This window comes from Eleutherodactylus coqui, chromosome 8 (assembly GCF_035609145.1).
Source record: "Eleutherodactylus coqui strain aEleCoq1 chromosome 8, aEleCoq1.hap1, whole genome shotgun sequence".
NCBI lineage: Eukaryota > Metazoa > Chordata > Amphibia > Anura > Eleutherodactylidae > Eleutherodactylus > Eleutherodactylus coqui.
In genome coordinates, this window is record NC_089844.1 from 100,446,521 (window position 1) to 100,467,408 (window position 20,888).

Consider the following 20,888-nt stretch of genomic DNA (forward strand, 5'->3'; position numbering starts at 1 on the left):
CGCTCGCTCCTCGTCCCCGGCGCAGCATAGCTTTCTGAATGCGGGGCTTGAAATCCCCGCTTCCAGAAAGCTAATACACACGCCGGCAGCCATGACAGCATTGAATGGCTGTGATTGGCTAAAGCACACGTGGCTTCAGCCAATCACACTATTCAATGACATCATTGAATGGCTGTGATTGGCTGAAGGCGCACGTGTTAGCAATCACACCCATTCAATGATGTCATTGAATAGTGTGATTGGCTGAAGCCACGTGTGCTTTAGCCAATCACAGCCATTCAATGATGTCATGGCTGCCGGCGTGTGTATTAGCTTTCTGGAAGCGGGGATTTCAAGCCCCACATTCAGAAAGCTATGCTGCGCCGGGGACGAGGAGCGAGCGACAGCCTGCCGGAGCGAGCGACATCCTGCCGGAGCGCGACAGAACGCCGTGGGAGGTGAGTAATAAATTTTTTTTTTTTTTCTCCACTGAATACCGGCGTATAAGGTGACAGTTGGGGGGTCGTCTTATACGCCCCGTCGCCTTATACGCCGGTATATACGGTAGTGAGGGCTTCAAATGTACCATTTGACTCTATGAAAGGGCCACACATCTGACTTCAGAAGGAAAAGCTCAATTTTTAGAGCCATGCCTATGAACAAGTATGACGGACTGTTTTACACAGTTTTAGGCTAGTGTCACGTAAGTGCATTTGTGCCGCGTATTTGCACAATGGGCGTTGCGTATTTGTGCACATAAGTTCGTGTTTTACTGTCCTTTTCCCCCAGTCGTCTCCACGACAGCACCAATTGAGATTGCCTCCTCCTGATAGGACAGGAACAAACTGAGAGGTTAAAAGCTCCCCCCCTTCCCCACTTTCCTCAGTGTCTTCCTGTCCTGCCAGGAGGCAGGATCTCTGAGAGGAGCTGGTGGAGAAGCCAGCCAGGATTACTTACAGGCGGATCGGAAGGCAGTGGCTCACCCTGTCCTCCCTTCCCAGCCAGACGACTCCCGGGACGCCACATGGGGTGGTAACCCCCGGGCCAGGTTCCTCCCGCGGCGGCCCATGGGGGGTACAAAGCGGGAGCCTCAGTCCCCCTCGTCCTCCCTGCAGAAGTTACAGCGCGGCGCTCCAGGAAGCCCTCCGACGGCGGGGGGCGGGGCGCCGCGTCACGTGTCCAGCGCGATGACGTCATCGCATCTGCATCAGGAGCGGAGGGGGCGGGGCTTAGCGCAGGAGCGCGAAAATGTTTAAAAAAAAAAAAAATAGGAACCTGAGAGAAGCCAGAACAAACCAGCACTACAGGTCGCAGGGTGTCTGCAGCACCGGTATAGTAATGAGTGCTCCAGCCCCAGAGACAGCTGAAACCTCAGCCTCAGCGGCCGTAAGTAGCCAGTGCGGCAAAAAATACAATGCAATTATCCAGTGTATTGTGTATGGAAAATTGCATATTTACCCGCAAAAAATACAATGCAAATACCCAGTGTATTGTGTATGGAAAATTGCATGTGTACCCGCAAAAATACAATGCAAATATCCAGTGTATTGTGTATGGAAAATTGCATATGTACCCGCAAAAATACAATGCAATATCCAGTGTATTGTGTATGGAAAATTGCATATGTACCCGCAAAAATACAATGCAAATATCCAGTGTATTGTGTATGGAAAATTGCATATTTACCCACAAAAAATGCTTTATTTGTCAGGGGGATATAAAAAGACATCACCCCCAGAACAAAACTCAGAAAATGCGCGGATTGCGGGATAAAACTGCCAGCTACGTACCAGAGGCCTCTGTGCAAGGCATGCGTAGCTAGGCTAGTTAAAGAGGAATCAGGAGGACGTTAGGAAGCTGGTGAAAGAAGAGGTAGATCAGCCCTAACGTCACAGCTGGCGCCGCCAGCGAAACGCCAGAAAAGGGCGTATGTTCCTGACGAGCCTTCCGACTCAGAGTTCCATCGGTCGGAGCAAGAGGAACAGGCGGCCGAGGAGTCCTCAGATTAGGAGGACTACAAAAAATACTTATTCCATCAGGACGACTTAATGGAATTGATTAAGTCAGTCAGGGCTACACTAAAAATGGAAGAGCCCAGAGAACCACGTACCCTACAAGATGAGATATTTGGGGGACTAGGGGAGAGGCGCAAGCATACCTTCCCTGTCCACAAGAATATCACCAAAATAATCCAAAAAGAGTGGAGGACGCCGCACAGTTAAAAGATCCCATGGATCGCAAAGCTGAGGGCCTTCTAAAGAAATCATGGGAGGCAGCGGCAAACAGACTTAGGCCAGGGATCGCAGCCACTTGTATGGCGCGAACTCTGGGGGTACGGCTAGAACAGCTACAGCTACACCTAACCAATAGGACGCCGAGGGAACAGATCCTAAATTCCCTTCCGATCCTGCGTATGGCAACAAATTGCCTAGCGGACGCCGCGGCCGAAACGGTCAAACTCTCGGCGACGGCTACAGCCCGGTCTAACTCAGCCAGAAGAGTGTTATGGCTGAAATCGTGGTCAAAAATAAGCTATGCGCCCCAAAAACCCCGGAAGAAAAGCCACAGAGAGGGAAGACCTTCTTCCGGGCCCCAAGGCAACAGCCAGAGACCTACCGAGGCAGGGGCAAGACAGGCCGCTGGAGTTACCCCAAGGGGGGCAGAGGAAGGAATATCCTCTTTTACCCCCACCAGGGGGAGCCAAATCAGAGACCCTGACGCCATCCCCGTAGGGGCAAGGCTGGAGGGCTTTGTGGATCAAGGGGCCACGATTTCCGAAGGCCCATGGATCCCAAAGATCTTACAGCAGGAATACCGGATAGAACTGGTGTCCCTCCCCAGAAGAAAATTCATTATCACGGGAGGCTCCAAACAGTTACACCTACTAAGGCAAACCGTTGGGGACCTGCAACAACTAAATGCAATATCCCCCGTACCGCAAAACGAGGAGACCCAGGGCCATTATTCCAGGCTCTTCCTAGCAAGGAAACCCTGTGGGAAACAGCGGATGATAGTGAACCTGAAACCTCTGAACACCTGCATCAGATACAGAAAATTCAAGATGGAGTCCATCTCCTCAACGATAAAGTTGATTCCCAAAGGAGCCTACAGGGCATCCATCGATTTAAAGGATGCTTATTTCCACGTACCGATCCACGAGGGGTCCCGGAAATACCTAAGGCTCACAGTGGATATGGGCAAAGGAATAGAGCACCATCAATTCAGATGCCTGCCCTTCGGGATCTCCTCAGCACCCAGAATCTTCACCAAAATTATGGCGGAGGTAGCCGCCTACCTGAGGAAGAAGTCGGTCCAAATAATAGCAGAGTCCAGAGAACTCCTAACGAAAACACCTGAGGATAGTGCTAGAACTTCTCCAATCCTTGGGACAGATCATAAACTGGGAAAAATCCAGCCTAGATCCCGACAAACAGAAAACGTTTCTGGGTATAACGCTCGACTCAGAATCGCAATGCTCCTGCCTAACCGAGGAGAGAATACAAAAAATCCGACTGCTAGTCAAAACCTTTTTACGGAGACAATTATGCACAATTCGGGAAGCCAGGTCTCTCCTGGGAAGCTTGACTTCAGGCATTCCAGGAGTGGCATGGGCCCAGGCTCACACCAGAGCCCTGCAAGCCTCAGTCCTATCCACGTGGGACAAAAAGCGGTCCTCTCTAGGGACAAGAATGTACATTCCAAGCGCGGCGAAAACATGCCTGCGTTGGTGGGCATCCCCAGAGAACCTGCGGAGAGGGGCTCATTGGCTACAAAACCCAGCCACTCGCATCACAACGGATGCAAGCGCCTGGGGATGGGGAGCGCACGTGGGGAACCAGTTCTTTCAGGGCCCATGACCTCAAAGAACAAAAGAACAGTCCTCAAATCACAGGGAACTACAGGCCGTATGGGAAAAATTTCCACTGGGCAGAGGGCCGGATCCTCTCGATCACGGCAACCCATTTGAAGGGGACGCTAAACCAAAAGCGGCCTTTCTCAGCAGGAGGCAAATAGACCCAGGAGAATGGTCTCTCTCCCTGAAAGCATTCAGAATCCTGATCAATCAGTGGGGGACCCCACAATTGGACCTGTTCGCAACCAGGGAAAAATGCCAAAGTAAGCAATCTCTTCTCCCTCCGGCCAGGAGATCGTCCGACAGCAGTAGACGCCCTAGGCCAAGACTGGGGAGAGGGGCTGGTGTACGCCTTCCCCCCTATACCGTTGATCCCCAGAGTCTTACAATATTTCAGAACCCAGGTATGCACACTAATCCTGGTGACCCCCTTCTGGGCCAAAAGAAGCTGGTTCGGTCTTGTAGCAACTGAGCGTCCAGGACCCAGTCATCTTCCCTACCTGGACAGGTCTTCTATCGCAGGGCCCACTGGGCCATCTGAGCCTAGACGAGCTCCACTTAACAGTATGGCTCTTGAGGAATCCTCACCAAAAGAGAAGGGATTCTCAGAGAGAGGAGTAGAAACGTTAATGTCCAGCAGAAAAAAGACTACCCACCTCATCTACCAGAAAGTTGGAGAAGGGTCTCGTCATGGAGACAGGGAAGGGATCGCGGGGATTCTATCTCGGACATCCCTCTAATCTTAGAGTTCTTGCAGAGGGGCCTAGAGACGGGCCTCTCTCCAAGCACCCTGAAGTTCCAGGTCACAGCCCTTAGCGCCATATGTGACACAAAGTTCTCAGACAACAGATGGGTCAACAGGTTCCTAGCAGCAGCAACTAGATTACGGCCTGGGCCCATAAATCTTTTTCCAGACTGGAACCTTAACTGGGCCCTAGGGGCCATGACAATGGTACCATTCGAGCTGATCGAAGCACTACCCATAAAAATGCTTACTATTAAGACCATTTTCTTAGTAGCCATCACCTCCGCAGGACGGGCTAGCGAGCTGTAGGCCTTGTCCATTCGCCACCTGTTCCTGAAAATCTCGGCCACCGAATTAGTACTTAAAACGGACCCGGCGTTTAGGCCAAAAGTAGGATCACATTTTCATAGGTCCCAGGACATAATAATCCCCTCAAATTTTAGTAAACCTAAAAACGAGGAAGAAAAAACCCTCAACTGCCTGGACGTTAGGAGAGCAGTCCTAGGCTACATAGAGGCGACAAGCCACTGGAAGCGGGACGACAACTTGTTCATCCAGTTCAGTGGCCCAAATAAAGGGAGCAAAGCAGCAAAAGCTCCATAGCCAGGTGGATCCACCTGGCCATCAGAGTCCTATAAGGCCCTCGGGAAGGAAATCCCCTTAGCTCTTAAAGCCCATTCTACAAGGGCAGTAGCATCCTCATGGGCCGAACATAGCTCAGCTTCGGTCGAGCAGATATGCAAAGCCGCAGCCTGGAAGAAACCCCACATGTTTGTTAAACATTATAGGGTAAAAGTGCAGCAGGACGAGGACAGGGCCTTCGGCCGCAAAGTCCTCTCGGCAGCAATCCCACCCTAGGGAAACTTTAGTTGGTACGTCTCAATTGGTGCTGTCGTGGAGACGACTGGGGGAAAAAATGGATTATAACTACCTGATAATCGGGTTTCCAGTAGTCTCCACGACAGCACCCATACCTTCCCCCCCTAAATTGATAGAAAAGAAACTATATAATATAAAGAAACATATATATATATATATATATATATATATATATATATATAATATAATTTTATCAAAAAAAAATAAATAAAAAAATTTTAAGTTGAGCTCCTACCCCGGCAATTCGTTAGAATCCACTGAGGAAAGTGGGGAAGGGGGGGAGCTTTTAACCTCTCAGTTTGTTCCTGTCCTATCAGGAGGAGGCAATCTCAATTGGTGCTGTCGTGGAGACTACTGGAAACCCGATTATCAGGTAGGTATAATCCATTTTTTTTGCACGCACAAATCGGGTGCATTTGTGTGAGCAAGGAAACATGCAAGCATGCTCCCATTCATTGAAATGGGCGAAAAAGTTAATTAGTTCAATGTGTCCAAATGCATGGGGAAAACAGAGCATTCTGATTATTTTTTTAATGCAGACGAAAAGCGTGCAAGTAAAATATGTGCTTTTGAACGAACGCATTGCAATCAATGGGTTCTATTCACTGAGCGCACAATGCGCTGCGCAAATACCTTCAAGTGACACAAGCCTTATTTGTGGCTACTGGTTTTCCATATATTTAATCTAGATAAGACAGGTTGGACTATGCAGTAGGGTAAAAGAGCCCATACTAAGATACATAGTGTATAAAACATCCACTGTCCATACACGGATACATTAGGCATAACATATGATGTGCTGCACATATCACAACTTTTGGGGTGGGAAATGTATCACACTTCCCTCATAACACAGAAGGAGGCAAATTATAAGGGGGAATCGAAAAGTAATGGCTATGAATGATGTTATACAGGTGTCCTCAATCTATTAACCCCTTTATTGGCACGCCCGGAAAATCTCCAGAAAATTTACAGCAAAAAGCTATGAACCTGCCACTGAAGCGTATAATGCATGCTTTTCTTTTTCAGACTGAGATTAGAACCATGGATTCTGAGGCTAAAACAAAGAGCTGTCATTGCATTTTTGGCAAAAGAGGGGTGTGCACCTACAAAAATCCAGTAATCATTGCTTATGCAAAGCTGAACAACACTTGCAATGTACCAGCAACTCCTGTGCTGCATCTGTCACCTCAAATCAACTCATCAGCATATTTTTGGTTCTCATCAGGGGCTGCTATTGACGGACAGCCACTTTTTGGCTTATCTGCAATTTAGTTTTTTCCTCCTCGAAACATCTTTACCCCACACTGCTCTTTGCTAATGACTATTATAGTGTCCCCATTAACAGCCTTCAGCCAATCATGGATTTCCTTAGGTGAATGCTCTTCAGAAATTCAATGACAGCTCTTTGATTTAGCCTCAAATCTATAGTTCTAATTTCTCAGTCTGAAAAAAGCAAAGCATGCATTAATAGAGTACGGACACCTTTATAACATCGATCACAGTCTATCACAGTCACTTAAATAGATAAAAAATTAGATACGGAGATACTACTTTTTGATGCCCCTCATAACCCTTATGTTCCTTTTTATTGGGCAGAAGACTCCACATACAGAACTGCCCATGTCAATCATCTATATGTGGGATATGTGTAGATCCTGGGCCATGAGTTGGCCATCAGTGACCATGTAAATATATATATATATATATATATATATATTAGAATAAAATAGCCACATTTGTTCTAGTGCCAGACCTGTCCAAAAACATTCACTATCATTAATCTATAATGAGGGAAACTTCTCTGAAATGCGTAATCACATAACTCTTCTCACTGCTTCGTGACCAGGCCCAAAATTGCCCTGAAGATCCCTCAGCAGTAATCTATGAGTCGGCCTGGTAGGACAGTATGCTGACAAGCACTGTGCACTGACATTACAGAGCTGGCTTTTCAATCAGTGACTCACTCGCTGGGTGTTTAGCGTGTTGATCATTTCGCAGGCCAGGCAGTACCGTCGGTTTATCATTGCAGAAGTGTCTTAAAAATGTAATTTTCTTCCATTGAAAATTTATTTCTCCTTTATTATCCTATTTGATTAGATAATAATCTTGTTTAGTGTTTGTCTGAAGTGAATCCGACTCTATTTATTAGGTAATTGACACATGTTTTATGTACACGATTGATGGCAAACACTTTCCTGTTGCTTCATTGGAAGCAGATTTGCAAACAGCGGTTGTGACGTTTAAAATGATCTATTGAATCTAGACAAGTTTATAATGTCTTCCATTTTAGTCTTTATTTTCGCAGTTGTTACTTTATAACTAAGTATCTGTATGTTTCATTATCCATAATTGCCTGCAGTAAACTGTATTAATGGGTTTGTGAGAATCTGATCTCATATTACTGTTATTACTGGATGTCTTGCCAGCTCCTAGTGGATGACCTCCTTGTGTACAATGGGATTTTAAACCAAGTCAGCCATATTTCTCATGGGATACTACCAACATGTGATCCTGTTATACCGTATCATACTATCCTCTTCGCAAATGACAAGAAAATATCAGAAGCGGAAAAAAGAACCATCTTAAGGTATGTAGAAAGGTCTAGTCTACTTTAGTTTCTGAGGACTCCTTCACATGGGTGATCCTTCTGTTCCCCTAGAGATAAGCCACCAACAGAGGTGCTTGGCTTTAGCTTAACTCCTTAAACACAAATAAGGAAGATGAAATAATACCTCCACAGTGCCACCTTCCAACAGGTGGCACTGTGGAGGTATTATTCCATCTCCCTTATTTGCATATTACCCAAAGGAGTGTGCATGGCCATTTTGAGGCTCCTCACTCACCGTCTAGGGGCTCTCCCTAAGGAGAAAAGATAGCATTTCTGACCTACTTAAACACAGGAACACTTGGCCACGCCAATCGTTTGAGTGTATGGGGAGTCGGAAACAGCTGTTAAACAATTGATTGTTCGTTGACAAACCATTGTTGAAGTATGGACACCATTTAGACTAGCTCATGGCTTCTGTGCTACCTCACACTACACTCTGCTGTTTTTGAGGTAGTACCTTGATTGCTTTTGACTATGACCCTACATCACCCTCGACTTGCTACCGAAACCTCCTTCTAGACAGTGACTCACAGTATACACACACCACTTTTATATGCATTGCTGTAGAAAAAGCCGCAGTAAAGTATTTCGGTGTAGTCTATAGAATATAACACACCTGCCCACAGCTAAATAACAGCGTCAAAACGTTTTAAAGATGCTTTTTATAACCGGAAGCAGCAATAAACTTAGTACTGTTACCAACATAGCCTAGCAATGTTAACATGACCTTTAAAGAGCTGCTTTTATTTATGACTACTATGTATGATGTGCAATAATGATAAATGTGTCCGCGAGAAAAGAAATATTTGCCATCTTTGCAATGAAGAATATTATCAATAGATTTACTTACTGAGGAAGAGAATTTGCAGGTAAGGTTGGTATAAGATGAAATAGCCGTACAATAATTAACTAAAGCCAAACAAAATTTAAAGGGAACCTGTCAGCTTAATACGCTGTCCATACTGCAGGCATCATGTTCTAGAGCAGGAGGAGCTGTGCAGATTGTTTATATAGATTTGTAGCAAAAGATTCAGTAAAACTTGTATTTTTATATAAATCTCTGCTCAGAAGTCTAGTTGGTGGTCTTATCAGTGATTGACAGCTATTTCTATATACGCAGATAGTCGCAGATAGCTGTCAGTCACTAATAGCACCACCCACTGGACCTTGGAGCTAAGAATGGGTAGATATATAAATGAATAAAATACAAGTTATATTGACTTTTTTTTCTCCCCCCCCCCCCCCCCTCTCCCCAATCCTGCTTGGACGAGAATGCTCACTCGAGTAGCTGCATTATCCGAGTGTGCTCCCTCATATCTAGTGTTAATATGAGCCTCTGGGAAGGCTTTCCACAAGATTTTGAAATGCGTCTGCCACATTCAGCCAAAGGAGCCTTAGTGAAGTCAGGAACTGATGTTGGACAAAACAGTCTGGCTTACAATTGGCATCCTAATTCATCCCAGAAATGTTCAGTAGGATTAATGCCACAGCTCTGTGTGGGCCACTGGAGTTGCTCCACCTCCAACTTGTCAAACCATGTCTTTATGGACCTCCCTTTCTACATAGGCACACAGTCATGCTAGAAAAGGAAAGAGCCTTCCTCAAACTGTTGCCACAACTTTTGGAAGCATATCGTTGTCTAAAATATCTTTACATTCTATAGTATTAACATTACCCTCAGCTGAAAATATGAGGTCTAGCTCAAATCCTAAAAAACAGCTTCATACCATTTTCTGTGTTCCAATGAAATTTTACAGAAGGCCGTACGCATTCCAGTTGGTAGCATTCTCTGAGCATATGCCAGGCTCGTATTTTCGTTTCAGATAGTGAAATACAACTCATTGCTCCAGAAAATGTAAATTGCACTGTTCTAGAGTCCAGTGGTGTGCTTTACACCAGTGCAGTGAACACTTGACATTGTACATGGTGATTTTGGGCTGGTGTGTAGCTGCTTGGCTGTGGCAACTAGAGATGAGCGAGCATACTCGATAAGGCAAACTACTTGATTGAGTAGTGCCTTATTCGAGTACCTGCCCGCTCGTCTCTAAAGATTCGGGTGCCGGCAGGGGGCGGAGAGCAGGGAGGAACGGAGAGGAGATCTCTCTCTCCCTCTCTTCCCCCCGCTCCACCCTGCTCACCGCCGCAACTCACCTGTCACCCGCGTCGGCAGCCGAATCTTTAGAGACGAGCTGGCAGGTACTCGAATAAGGCACTACTCACTTGAGTAGTTTGCCTTATCAAGTATGCTTGCTCATCTCTAGTGGCAACCTATTACAAGTCATGGCTGGCATATGGCCTCAACTGTCCCTACTGATTGCCACAACACACACTCTCCTGTCCATTTCAGGTGCCGTGCTCTAGCCTCCTATCAGTCCCTCACTGCTGCCCAAAGGGTATGTGAGTGCTCATGTCTGCTGCCTTAAAGGGCTAACACACATTCTCTAATCTGTCGTCCTCCATTCACAAAGCTTCTCTGGCTATATTAAGCACCTTTTTCCTAAGGAAGGTGCCTAAGCTTTTGGTCTCGTTGTCCAGCTGGAGGTAATATTGGTTTGTGCTGATCTCCTGGTTACTGACTCTGGCTTTACCCTAACTATTCCTTATTCTTCACTCATGACCTCAGCTCATTGTATTGACCCTTCTCCTGTCTGCTGCCTGACCTATGTCCCAGCCATTTGGTACCATGCTGAACCTACTGTGTGCCCATTATCTCTGGGCTGTCTTTCTTGTTGAAGTATAGGCCACCTACCTCAATCTCCGACTCCTTTGACCACGCCTCTGTTGACACACTCAAGTATCACACCTTGCTCTCCACAGATCTACCAGATGGAATATTTCATGAATTGAATATAATAGGAGGGGGATGGGGGAAACCAGACACTTAGAGACAGTAAAATTAGTTAATATCATTAATAAATATAAAGTACAAATGCCAGAATTTCATTAGGTGAATCTCCGGTACATAATTGGTATCAAATGCCCAATTATTTCACAACAATCCAAGCAACATATTACAATTAGAGATGAGCGAATGTACTCGGATAAGCACTACTCGTCCGAGTAATGTGCTTTATCCTAGTACCGCTGTACTCGTGCTGAAAGATTCGGGGCGCTCCGCTGCTGACAGGTGAGTCGCAGCGGGGAGCGGGGCAGAGCGGGCGGGAGAGAAGGAGAGAAAGATCTCCCCTCCGTTCCTCCCCGCTCTCCCCTGCAGCTCCCCGCTCCGCAGCGCGTGCCGAATCTTTCAGCACGAGTACAGCGGTACTCGGATAAGGCACATTACTCGGACGAGTAGTGCTTATCCGAGTACGTTCGCTCATCTCTAATTACAATTCCTATATCTATACATTAACTCATTTCATGAAAAGTATGTCATCAACAAATGTAGTCCCACTATCAATAAGTATGAGAATGTGCCAAAAGTAAATTATGGAGAAATTAAGTGTTGAGGAGGAAAATTGGTGCGTGAAGCAGCAATGCATAAAATGTCTTTGATGTCCTTCAATTAGTAGATGGTTCCAGTATAATACAAAGCGCCTTATTGCATAGTAGATAAGCAGGAGCAGTTATTTTACCATAAAGTCACATGCAGAGGATGGTACAGTCTGCGGTTCAGAGCAGCTTCTTGTGTAAATTCATGATAGTAAGCAGAAGTTCAATGACTGATTGATTAAAATGCGCAATCCAATTTTTGAATTGGTCACATTAGAAAGTTGCACATTCACGGCCATAGGAACTTCATAAGGTTGTTGCAGAGGGTGATGAAATACATAAAGGGCATAACTCAGAGTCCACAGTTTATGCAAGGTAGCTGGTTTTCCTTGCTCTGGGTACTACACCAGTTTGCAAGCAAGATATTGGTACCAGCCAAAAATATAACCAGGTGTGACATAAATGGAGTGGAATATTCATACATCACACAGGTCTATGTCCATAAACTGTTGGAAGAGTAGAGACACAGGGAGAGAGACATGAGCTGGGCTGATGACAAGACTGTGATTCAAAGCAGGAGTATGTAACCATCACATGTTGGCTTAGTGGGGAAGGGGTAGGATGATGACTCAGTGGTTAGCACCGTTCCCTTGCAACACTAGGATCCTGGGTTCAAATCAAAGGGCAACATCTGCATTGGAACTTGTATGTTCTCCCTGTGTTTCCATGGATTTCCTGCACTTTGGAATTAAGATCGTTAGCCCCAATGTGAAAGATGGCAATCTATGGACAGTACTGTGGAATACGTATAAAATGAGAAAAATATAATTAATTCACAGTAAAAGGTGCTCGGAGGTCAGGAATAGATAGAGGTTTTCTCCTTAGTACAACATCTAGATCAACATGGTACCAAGCTATAATTTCTCCATACAGCAATATATTCTCTATATAGCACTGGTCAGGTTGAAAGCTGCATGGTGCAGTATATGTATCAGTGGGACTAGGCAATGTTTGTATGCTTTATCTATGTGCAGGTATAGTACTAGGCAGCCACTCCTTCCCAATATGTGGAAGGTCATTGAATGAATGGCTGTTATTGGTTCATCGAGCATTGGCTCTGATTGGCTGAGCCAATCCCCGGCCAGAGGACATGCTTGAAGACCACTTCTAGGTGATGTATGCGGGGTTTTTTTCTGCAGCTAGGGCTTATTTTTGGGGTAGGGCTTATATTTTAAACCCTCCCCTGAAAATCCTTGCACGGGGTGCTACAAGGTCGCGTGACTTTGTAGCACCACTTGCGACTTTGTAGCGCCACAAAGTTGCGGTATCGCCGCAAGGAAACGCAGTGATATCGCACCTACCACTATACGCTATATTTTTACTATCAACTGGGATTAATTTGCAGAGTGCTGTAAATTTGCTGTGCTTAGTCCTTAATAGGGTAAAGAAGTTGCTCAAGATTAGAAAATGTGGCTCATTTCTCCCCAAAACAGCACCAAACCTGTGGTGTCGTTTACGACAGCTCAACTCCAGTGAAGTGAATGGGACAGAGCTACAATACCACACACAAACTGAAGACAGGTGTGCTGCGGTTTTTGAAAGATAACCACTTTAATCCATCCCTGCCATATTTACTGATATATTAATACAAAGGCACACAAGTGCAGGTAATAAACCATTGCCATATCTGCTCTGTAATTATACAAATTATATATTAAAATGACTGAAATAAAATGACAATTCCTATACTTTATTGCAGCCTAAATTTAATTAATTTTGAAAATAAAGAACTATAAATTACATTTTTTTTTAAATTTTAGTACACATTGCCCCTAATAAAACAATAAAAAATTCTGGTGAAAAAAGGTTCTTAAAGGGGTTGTCTCACGCCGAAACGGTTTTTTTTTTTTATTCAATAGGCCCCCCGTTCGGAGCGAGACAAACCCAAGGGATGGGTTAAAAAAAAAAAAAAGTTTATTACTTACCCGAATCCCCGCGCTGCGGCGACTTCTTTCTTCCTTTACCAAGATGGCCGCCGGGATCTTCTCCCATGGTGCACCGTGGGCTCTGTGCGGTCCATTGCCGATTCCAGCCTCCTGATTGGCTGGAATCGGCACACGTGACGGGGCGGAGCTACGAGGACCAGCTCTCCGGCACGAGCGGCCCCATTCACCAGGGAGAAGACCGCACAGCGCAGGCGCGTCTAAAAACGCCAGAAGACAGCGAAATTAGACGGATCTGAATGCAATATATCTGTAAGCAGTAAGCCATTGTGCCCATAAGTGGTGACTGGCATCAGAAAAAATGCTATTATGTAACTCTATGGCTCTCTAGGGGATTTGGAGCTTTGTATTAGAAAAGCTGTAAGGATATATTATAAATGTAATCGATACAGAATTCTAGATCAAACAATAAAATGATGATTTGGGGTGGATATCTACCTCCGTTGTTAACATTGGAGAAGTTCCAGTAATTATACATTTTGAGGTTCCCAATTTCTTAGAGGGGTTGTGTCAAGATTGCATCCCTTCCTTATATGGCCTGTTAGGGCATATGTTCGTCAATAGAGAGGCGTCTCCTGCTGGGAACCCCCTCTATTGCCGAAACAGCCACTCTGTTAAGGCCCATTTACACGGAGCAATGATTGCTCAAAGGACAGTTTGAGGGAAAGCTTTGAGCGATCATTTTGCATAAACTATTAAGTAGCTACTCAGCAATTAAGTGTGCAAATGAAGCATTTAGCTGAATGCAGGTAATAGCTCGAGGGCTCTTATCTGCTTTCAGCTCCTTTGTTCTCCGACGGGAAACAATACTATCAGCACTACCCGCGGAGAACTCCTGATAAGGCCGAATGACAATTTTTAGGTTGGACTGAATTTAACGATCAGCTATCAGTGCACAAAAAGTGCACAATGGCCGTACGTTGAGATGCAACAATGATCGCTTAAACAATTGTTTTTTAGTGATTTTTGAGCAATCATCGCTCCATGTAACTGGGGCTTTAGAGTGGCTCCTGTCTGGGCGAAGCATGTGTCATTATTGTAATCAAAGGATGCCCACTCATGTGAATGGCCATACTGTAATAGCATATTTCTCCTGCAGCAGCCATCATTGTCTCGATTCCCCCAGTAGCATTAGCTGTTTGCCAGAGGCGCCAAGAGCAGGACCCAGAGTGATCGACTGTTCGCTTTGGGCCCCACATTCTGAAAGCAGTTGTGTATGTTGCTACAAACCTTTTACGTATGCTCTAGTATTTCAAGAATCTTAGCTTTTATAGATTTCAAGATATAAAAAACAATTAATAAGGGTGGTTTCTCATCTGCCGCATGGATTCCACGTCATTCGGGGAGCAGGAAAGGGGAATCCCTCAGCCGAATAGTTCTGTTGCCGGACAGAATCGAACAGCGCCTGACGGACCCCATTGATTATAATGCATTGGCTATAGTGGGGTCCACCCGCTTACCATCCAGCTGCCCTGCTTTTGGACAGAACAAAAAGCGGTACATGCAGCGTTTTTTTCTTCCGGTATTTTCATCCGGATCTGAGATTATGAAATGTTCATCATTTTCAGGCTCTTTCTGATCTATTTTCTCCAGAGATACATAACACTGGGGGCTGAGGGGCGATTTCCTGACCTCACAAGCGCAGTCAGATTTCTTGACATAATTATAGATGCAGATTCTACCAGTGTCACTAGAGAAGGGCTGTCAGCATTTATTGCATCTATGCTGTATAAAATGGTGTCATTGTCATAAAATAATTGGCGTGATGTGAAGTGAGCTACAGAATCCCTGAGTATTGGAGGGGAACATGTGACAAGTATCATATAGATGATTATGGTGAAGGAGATAGAGGACTTTTGCATAGCAGTCAGAATGCTAATAGCCATATAAATAATTCTGTATTGATATATATGGGGCAGGCTCATGAGCTCTGGTAACACATTACTAGGCAGTTAATGTAAAAACATACAAATGTAGGAAAGACAAAACATGTCGACATGTCAATGATTTAGCTTCTCCACGCTGAACCATATGCTAATCCTAAAAGAAGGATTATTGGAAGAAGGCATATAAGGGGATTGAGTACATAAAAATGCAATGCCCCTCTCTCTATAAGACTGGTAGCTTGGAGCTGTACTTATATGTAGAAATTGCAGGATAAAATATCAATGAACCATTACTGAATACAGCAAAGAACATGCTATGTAGAGATGTATGTGTATATAAAGTTCTGTTTAGAGGCTTTATGAATCCAGTTGCAGGTAAGGATCAGCAAATATAACGCAGTTCCAAAAGTAGATACCCCCTTCAGACTTTTTATGTTTCGTTTTGTAATTATTGCAGTTTAGTTAAAGGGGATTTCCAAGATCTTATATATAAAATTGAACTCTGCCATAAAACAAGAAATAGTCACATACTCTCCTCTCGTCGCTGTGTCCTATGCTGCAGCTGCAGGTCTGCCTCGTGACATCACCTTTGCAAGCTGCCCTAGCCTGTTTATGGGATTTCGCAAGCTGCTGCAGCCAATGACGGATCACTGAGCTCTGTCATTGGCTGCAGTGCCTGTGATGTTCCGTAAATAGGCAGCACTGCAATCTGCAAACAAGCACCAGGAGCAATCAGTGGCACGGGCAATGCAGGGAGTCGGGAGAGGGGAGTATATCATTACTACTTTTTTGATGGCAGAGGGAGCTTGATTTTATATGAAAAAAAAAAGAATTTGGAAAACCCCTTTTAAGTATACCTGACTTTTCAAAATGAGCTACAGTGAATGCTCACGAGGAATAACATGGTAAGATTTTTATCATGCATCCATCACCAGTTTTCCCCTCTGCAATAGAATTCAGTAGCCCAGAAAACCCCTTTAAAGTACTATTCACACATTTTTTTAGACCTGTGTTATAGAGCCCTGTCTCTGCACATATTCAAGTGGCACAGTGTAGCTCATGGATCCGTCCTGTGTAGTACTGTCAAGGACCGTTACACATGACCGGTCACATTAACCTTTCAAGCCTTGGGTTCCAAATTAGTTCATACCTGGATGCATCAGGGAGGCCAAAAGCTATATGATTTATAGTAATTAGATCCCACAGATGCGTAGAGATGAGCCGCGGCAAGTATACAGCCCACTCTGCTTAAGGCGTGTACACTGAATCTTTATTAACTTTTCACAGCGTTTCTCAATACAGGAAAGGAATACGTCATTAGTCACAAATGATTATTTCTCCCTTGTGAGTTTGGATGGTCGCAGCATCTTATTAGCACGATTCATTCTTTTCCCAGAGCTCAGGGCGTTGGAGGGTTTCTTCTGATAACGATTTTTTTCAGGCTTGGCTCTCGGAAGAATAAAAGCAAATCATTAGACATTGCACCGAATACCCTGCTGTAAAGTTATTTCTGCTTGAATTATTGCTTCACTACGCACAAGCTTATTTACATCTTGTAATGCTCCATTTTGTATCTAGCGGCCATTTTGAGACAGATTCTTCCATTTTATGGACCTGTACCTTCTCAGTACAAAGTTCCTATTCTAATTGATATCTTATTCCATTCATTCTGGATGCTGCCCATTGGGCTTAAAGGGCTTGTACCAAGATATAAAGTTATCTCCTCTCCACAGTATGAATGTTTGGCAATCTTTGGCACTGAAATGAATGGAATGGCAGCTCACTCCAGTGATTCCTTCATGATGGGGCTATCAGGCCCCTATTTTCAAGATCGGTGAGGTTCCAGCAGTTAGACCCCCACAAATTGTAAATTTATGCCCTATCCATACTTTATATCTTAGTACAGCCTCTTGAACAGAGCTTATTGTAGTTTCTACATGTGCAGCACTGACCTCAGAGACCTGATTTCTTCCAGAGGTCTATAATAAATATACTGACCTGGATGTGAAGAATACTTATGCATGTGTAATGAATAGAGATGAACGAGCATACTCGCTAAAGCAAACTACTCGAGCGAGTAGTGCCTTATGCGAGTACCTGTCTGCTCGTCTCTAAAGATTCGACTGCCGGAGCGGGTGAGCGGTGAGTTGCGGGAGTGAGCAGGAAGGAGCGGGAAGGGGGGGGGGGGGGAGAGAGAGATCTCCCCTCCGTTCCTCCCCACTCTCCCCCGCCGGCAGCCGAATCTTTAGAGACGAGCGGGCAGGTACTCGAATAAGGCACTAGTTTGCCTTAGCGAGTATGCTCGCTCATCTCTAGTAATGAATGAATATCACTTTGTAGAGATTAGTTTACACTTTACCAGTGAAAAGTCTTTTTATTGACCTGCTGTGATTCAATGTTGATACACAAGAAACCATGAAAATGACCAAGCGAGGTGAATATATATCCGAGACCATGAAAATGCCCCTTTAATGTCATTACACAACACAGGAGTAGGCTGTATATGCCAAATCATGTGTAGTCATGTACGTCAAATGTCATTATAGATTGTCATTCTATTACAGCAATCACGTAGAAGATCAAGATGTAAGAATGATGAATGATAACAAAGTGGTTGTCAACTTTAAGAAGAGCCAAAATGCAGATCCAGGTTTGTATTTCCATTTGTACGGTGTGTGATATAGTTGGTAATAACTTTTTAATTTAGTTTTTTAGCCTTTCTCTGTAATTGTAAAAACAACTGTAACGGCAATACAAAAAAGTATAATAGTGGATCCTGGACATACTTGACGATCACCGCAAGAATTGTATAACTTTAATGGCTTTGTTGTTCTGATATGCAACTCCCAATCAGCTAGTTACACTTCTAGTTAAATACCGTAATACTAAAACACAGTCTGCATATCGCTGCCATTAGGGTGAGCTTACAAGCCGTCAATCACTGTGTGCAGGCAAGGAGAAGTAGAACTCGCAGGCTCTATGAGTCTTTGCAACACTTTAGAAGCTATTTATATGAAAATACTAAATCAAATAAAAAAACGACAGTGTTGAAAATTGGCGATTCACTTTAAATTAGTAAGTCATATGCAAGTTGTGCATTCAAAAATTGACATTAATAAACTAACACGAAGCAGAAAAATTAAATTGGAAAATTGAAGTAAAAGGCAGTAAAAATAGAATGCATAAGGATAGAGAAACAGGGAATGGATAGTGAGCTGACTGAAGAAAATAAAGTCTATATTCCCACTTTCATTGATCCTTAATAGGCTAGGGTTTCATAGTGATTAGAGATGAGCGAGCATACTCGTCCGAGCTTGATACTCGTTCGAGTATTAGGGTGTTTGAGATGCTCGTTACTCGTAACGAGTACCACGCGATGTTCGAGTTACTTTCATTTTCTTCCCTGAGAAATTTGCGCGCTTTTCTGGCCAATAGAAAGACAGGGAAGGCATTACAACTTCCCCCTGCGACGTTCAAGCCCTATACCACCCCCCTGCAGTGAGTGGCTGGCGAGATTAGGTGTCACCCGAGTATTAAAATCTGCCGGCCCGCGGCTCGCCACAGATGCATTCTCACTTAGCTGAGGGAAAGTGCTGTTGATGCCGGAGCTGCTATAGGGAGAGTGTTAGGAGTGATTTTAGGCTTCAAGAACCCCAACGGTCCTTCTTCTCTATATGCGCTCAATGGGCCCGGCGGCAGCAGCGCCGACCCCATTGAGAACATATAGAAGACAAATCATTCTTCTCTTCCACAGCTGTAACAGCTGTGGCAGAGAAGAACGATGTTTGCCCATTGAATTCAATGGAGCCGGCAATACAGCCGACTCCATTGAAATCAATGGGCTGCCGACGATCGCGGGATGAGTTGTCGGGAAGGGCTTAAATATATAAGCCCTTCCCTGCAATTCATCCAGAAAAGTGTTAAACTAAAAAATATATATATACTGACCTGCTACCGGCAGCTGGAGTTCCGCGCGGCCGGCCTGCAGTGGGTGTGAAGGGGGTGTGAGTCAGACCTGCCCCCTGATTGGCTCAGCGCTGAGCCAATCAGGGGGCAGGTCTGACTCACACCCACTGCAGGACGGCCGCGTGGAACTCCGGCTGCCGGGAGCAGGTCAGTATATATATATTTTTTAGTTTAACACTTTTCTGGATGAATTGCAGGGAAGGGCTTATATATTTAAGCCCTTCCCGACAATTCATCCCACACTCGCCCGCAGCGCATTGCTTTCAATGGAGCGGGCTGTATTGCCGGCTCCATTGAATGCAATGCGCTGGACAGCTCTGCCCGGTCACGCGATTTGCGAATGCGCATCCGTCATGCGATCCGCAAATCGCGTGAAAAAACGCCCGTCTGACTAAGGCCTTAGTCAGACGGGCGTTTTTCGCGCGATTTGCGCATGCGTCCGGCTAATTTTTATCGGACACATGAGCGCTTTTTATGCGCTCGTCCGATAAATTATAGAACAGAAATCGCAGATCGCACCTATCTGCGATCTGCGATTCCTGTTCTCTTCTCTATATGCGCTCAATGGGGCCGGCGGCAGCAGCGCCGACCCCATTGAGAACATATAGAAGAGAAATCATTCTTCTCTGCCACAGCTGTAACAGCTGTGGCAGAGAAGAACGATGTTAGCCCATTGAATTCAATAGAGTCGGCTGTATTGCTGACTCCATTGAATTCAATGGGCTAACATCGTTCTTCTCTGCCACAGCTGTTACTGCTGCGGCAGAGAAGAACAATCTTTATGCTGACAGTGCGGGGGGGGGGGGGGGGCACTCTTGCCGCTATTGTGGCTTAATAGTGGGACCTGTGAACTTCATATGCAGCCCAACATGTAGCCCCTGGCCTGCCCTATCCGTTGCTGTGTCGTTCCCATCACTTTCTTGAATTGCCCCGATTTTCACAAATGAAAACCTTAGCAAGCATCGGCGATATACAAAAATGCTCGGGTCGCCCATTGACTTCAATGGGGTTCGTTACTCGAAACGAACCCTTGAGCATCGCGAAAATTTCGTCCCGAGTAACGAGCACCCGAGCATTTTGGTGCTCGCTCATCTCTAATAGTGATATTTGGTCTCACATTAGCCAAATTTATAAAAATCTATGGCAACCATCAATAAAGATCCAAGGCCTGTGTATGTTCATTGTCCCCTCCAAAGAAGCAGCATGGTGGTTGAATGGTTAGTACAGTGCTAGACTCCTAGTTCATATCTGACCAAGGAGAACATCTGTATGGAGTTTGTATGTTCTCTTTGGGTTATACTTGGTCTCCTCCTCAAGATAAGGAAGATCAGGGATTAGCCATGTTGCCTTGCAATGCTGTGGTTCTAGGTTCAAATCTGACCAAGAATAACTACTGCATGGAGTTTTCCAATTCCATGCAGATGCTGTCCTTGGTCAGATTTGAACCTAGGACTCCAGCACAGCAAGGCAACATGGCTAATCACTGAGCCACATTCATAAAAGGGCCACAGACTTTTTTTTTATGAATCGGAAC

General features: G+C 44.9%; 1 protein-coding gene across 3 annotated transcripts in view; it reads left to right on the top strand.

The window, feature by feature from the left end:
• The window catches only part of KATNIP (katanin interacting protein), a 227,168-nt gene that overhangs the window by 205,776 nt on the left and 504 nt on the right, over positions 1-20,888 (top strand). For all 3 annotated transcript variants that reach the window (XM_066576139.1, XM_066576138.1, XM_066576141.1), the window contains exons 26-27: positions 7,886-8,046; positions 17,953-18,038. In XM_066576139.1, the coding sequence (XP_066432236.1) occupies positions 7,886-8,046; positions 17,953-18,038 (247 nt within the window). The remainder of the gene's footprint in view (positions 1-7,885; positions 8,047-17,952; positions 18,039-20,888) is intronic.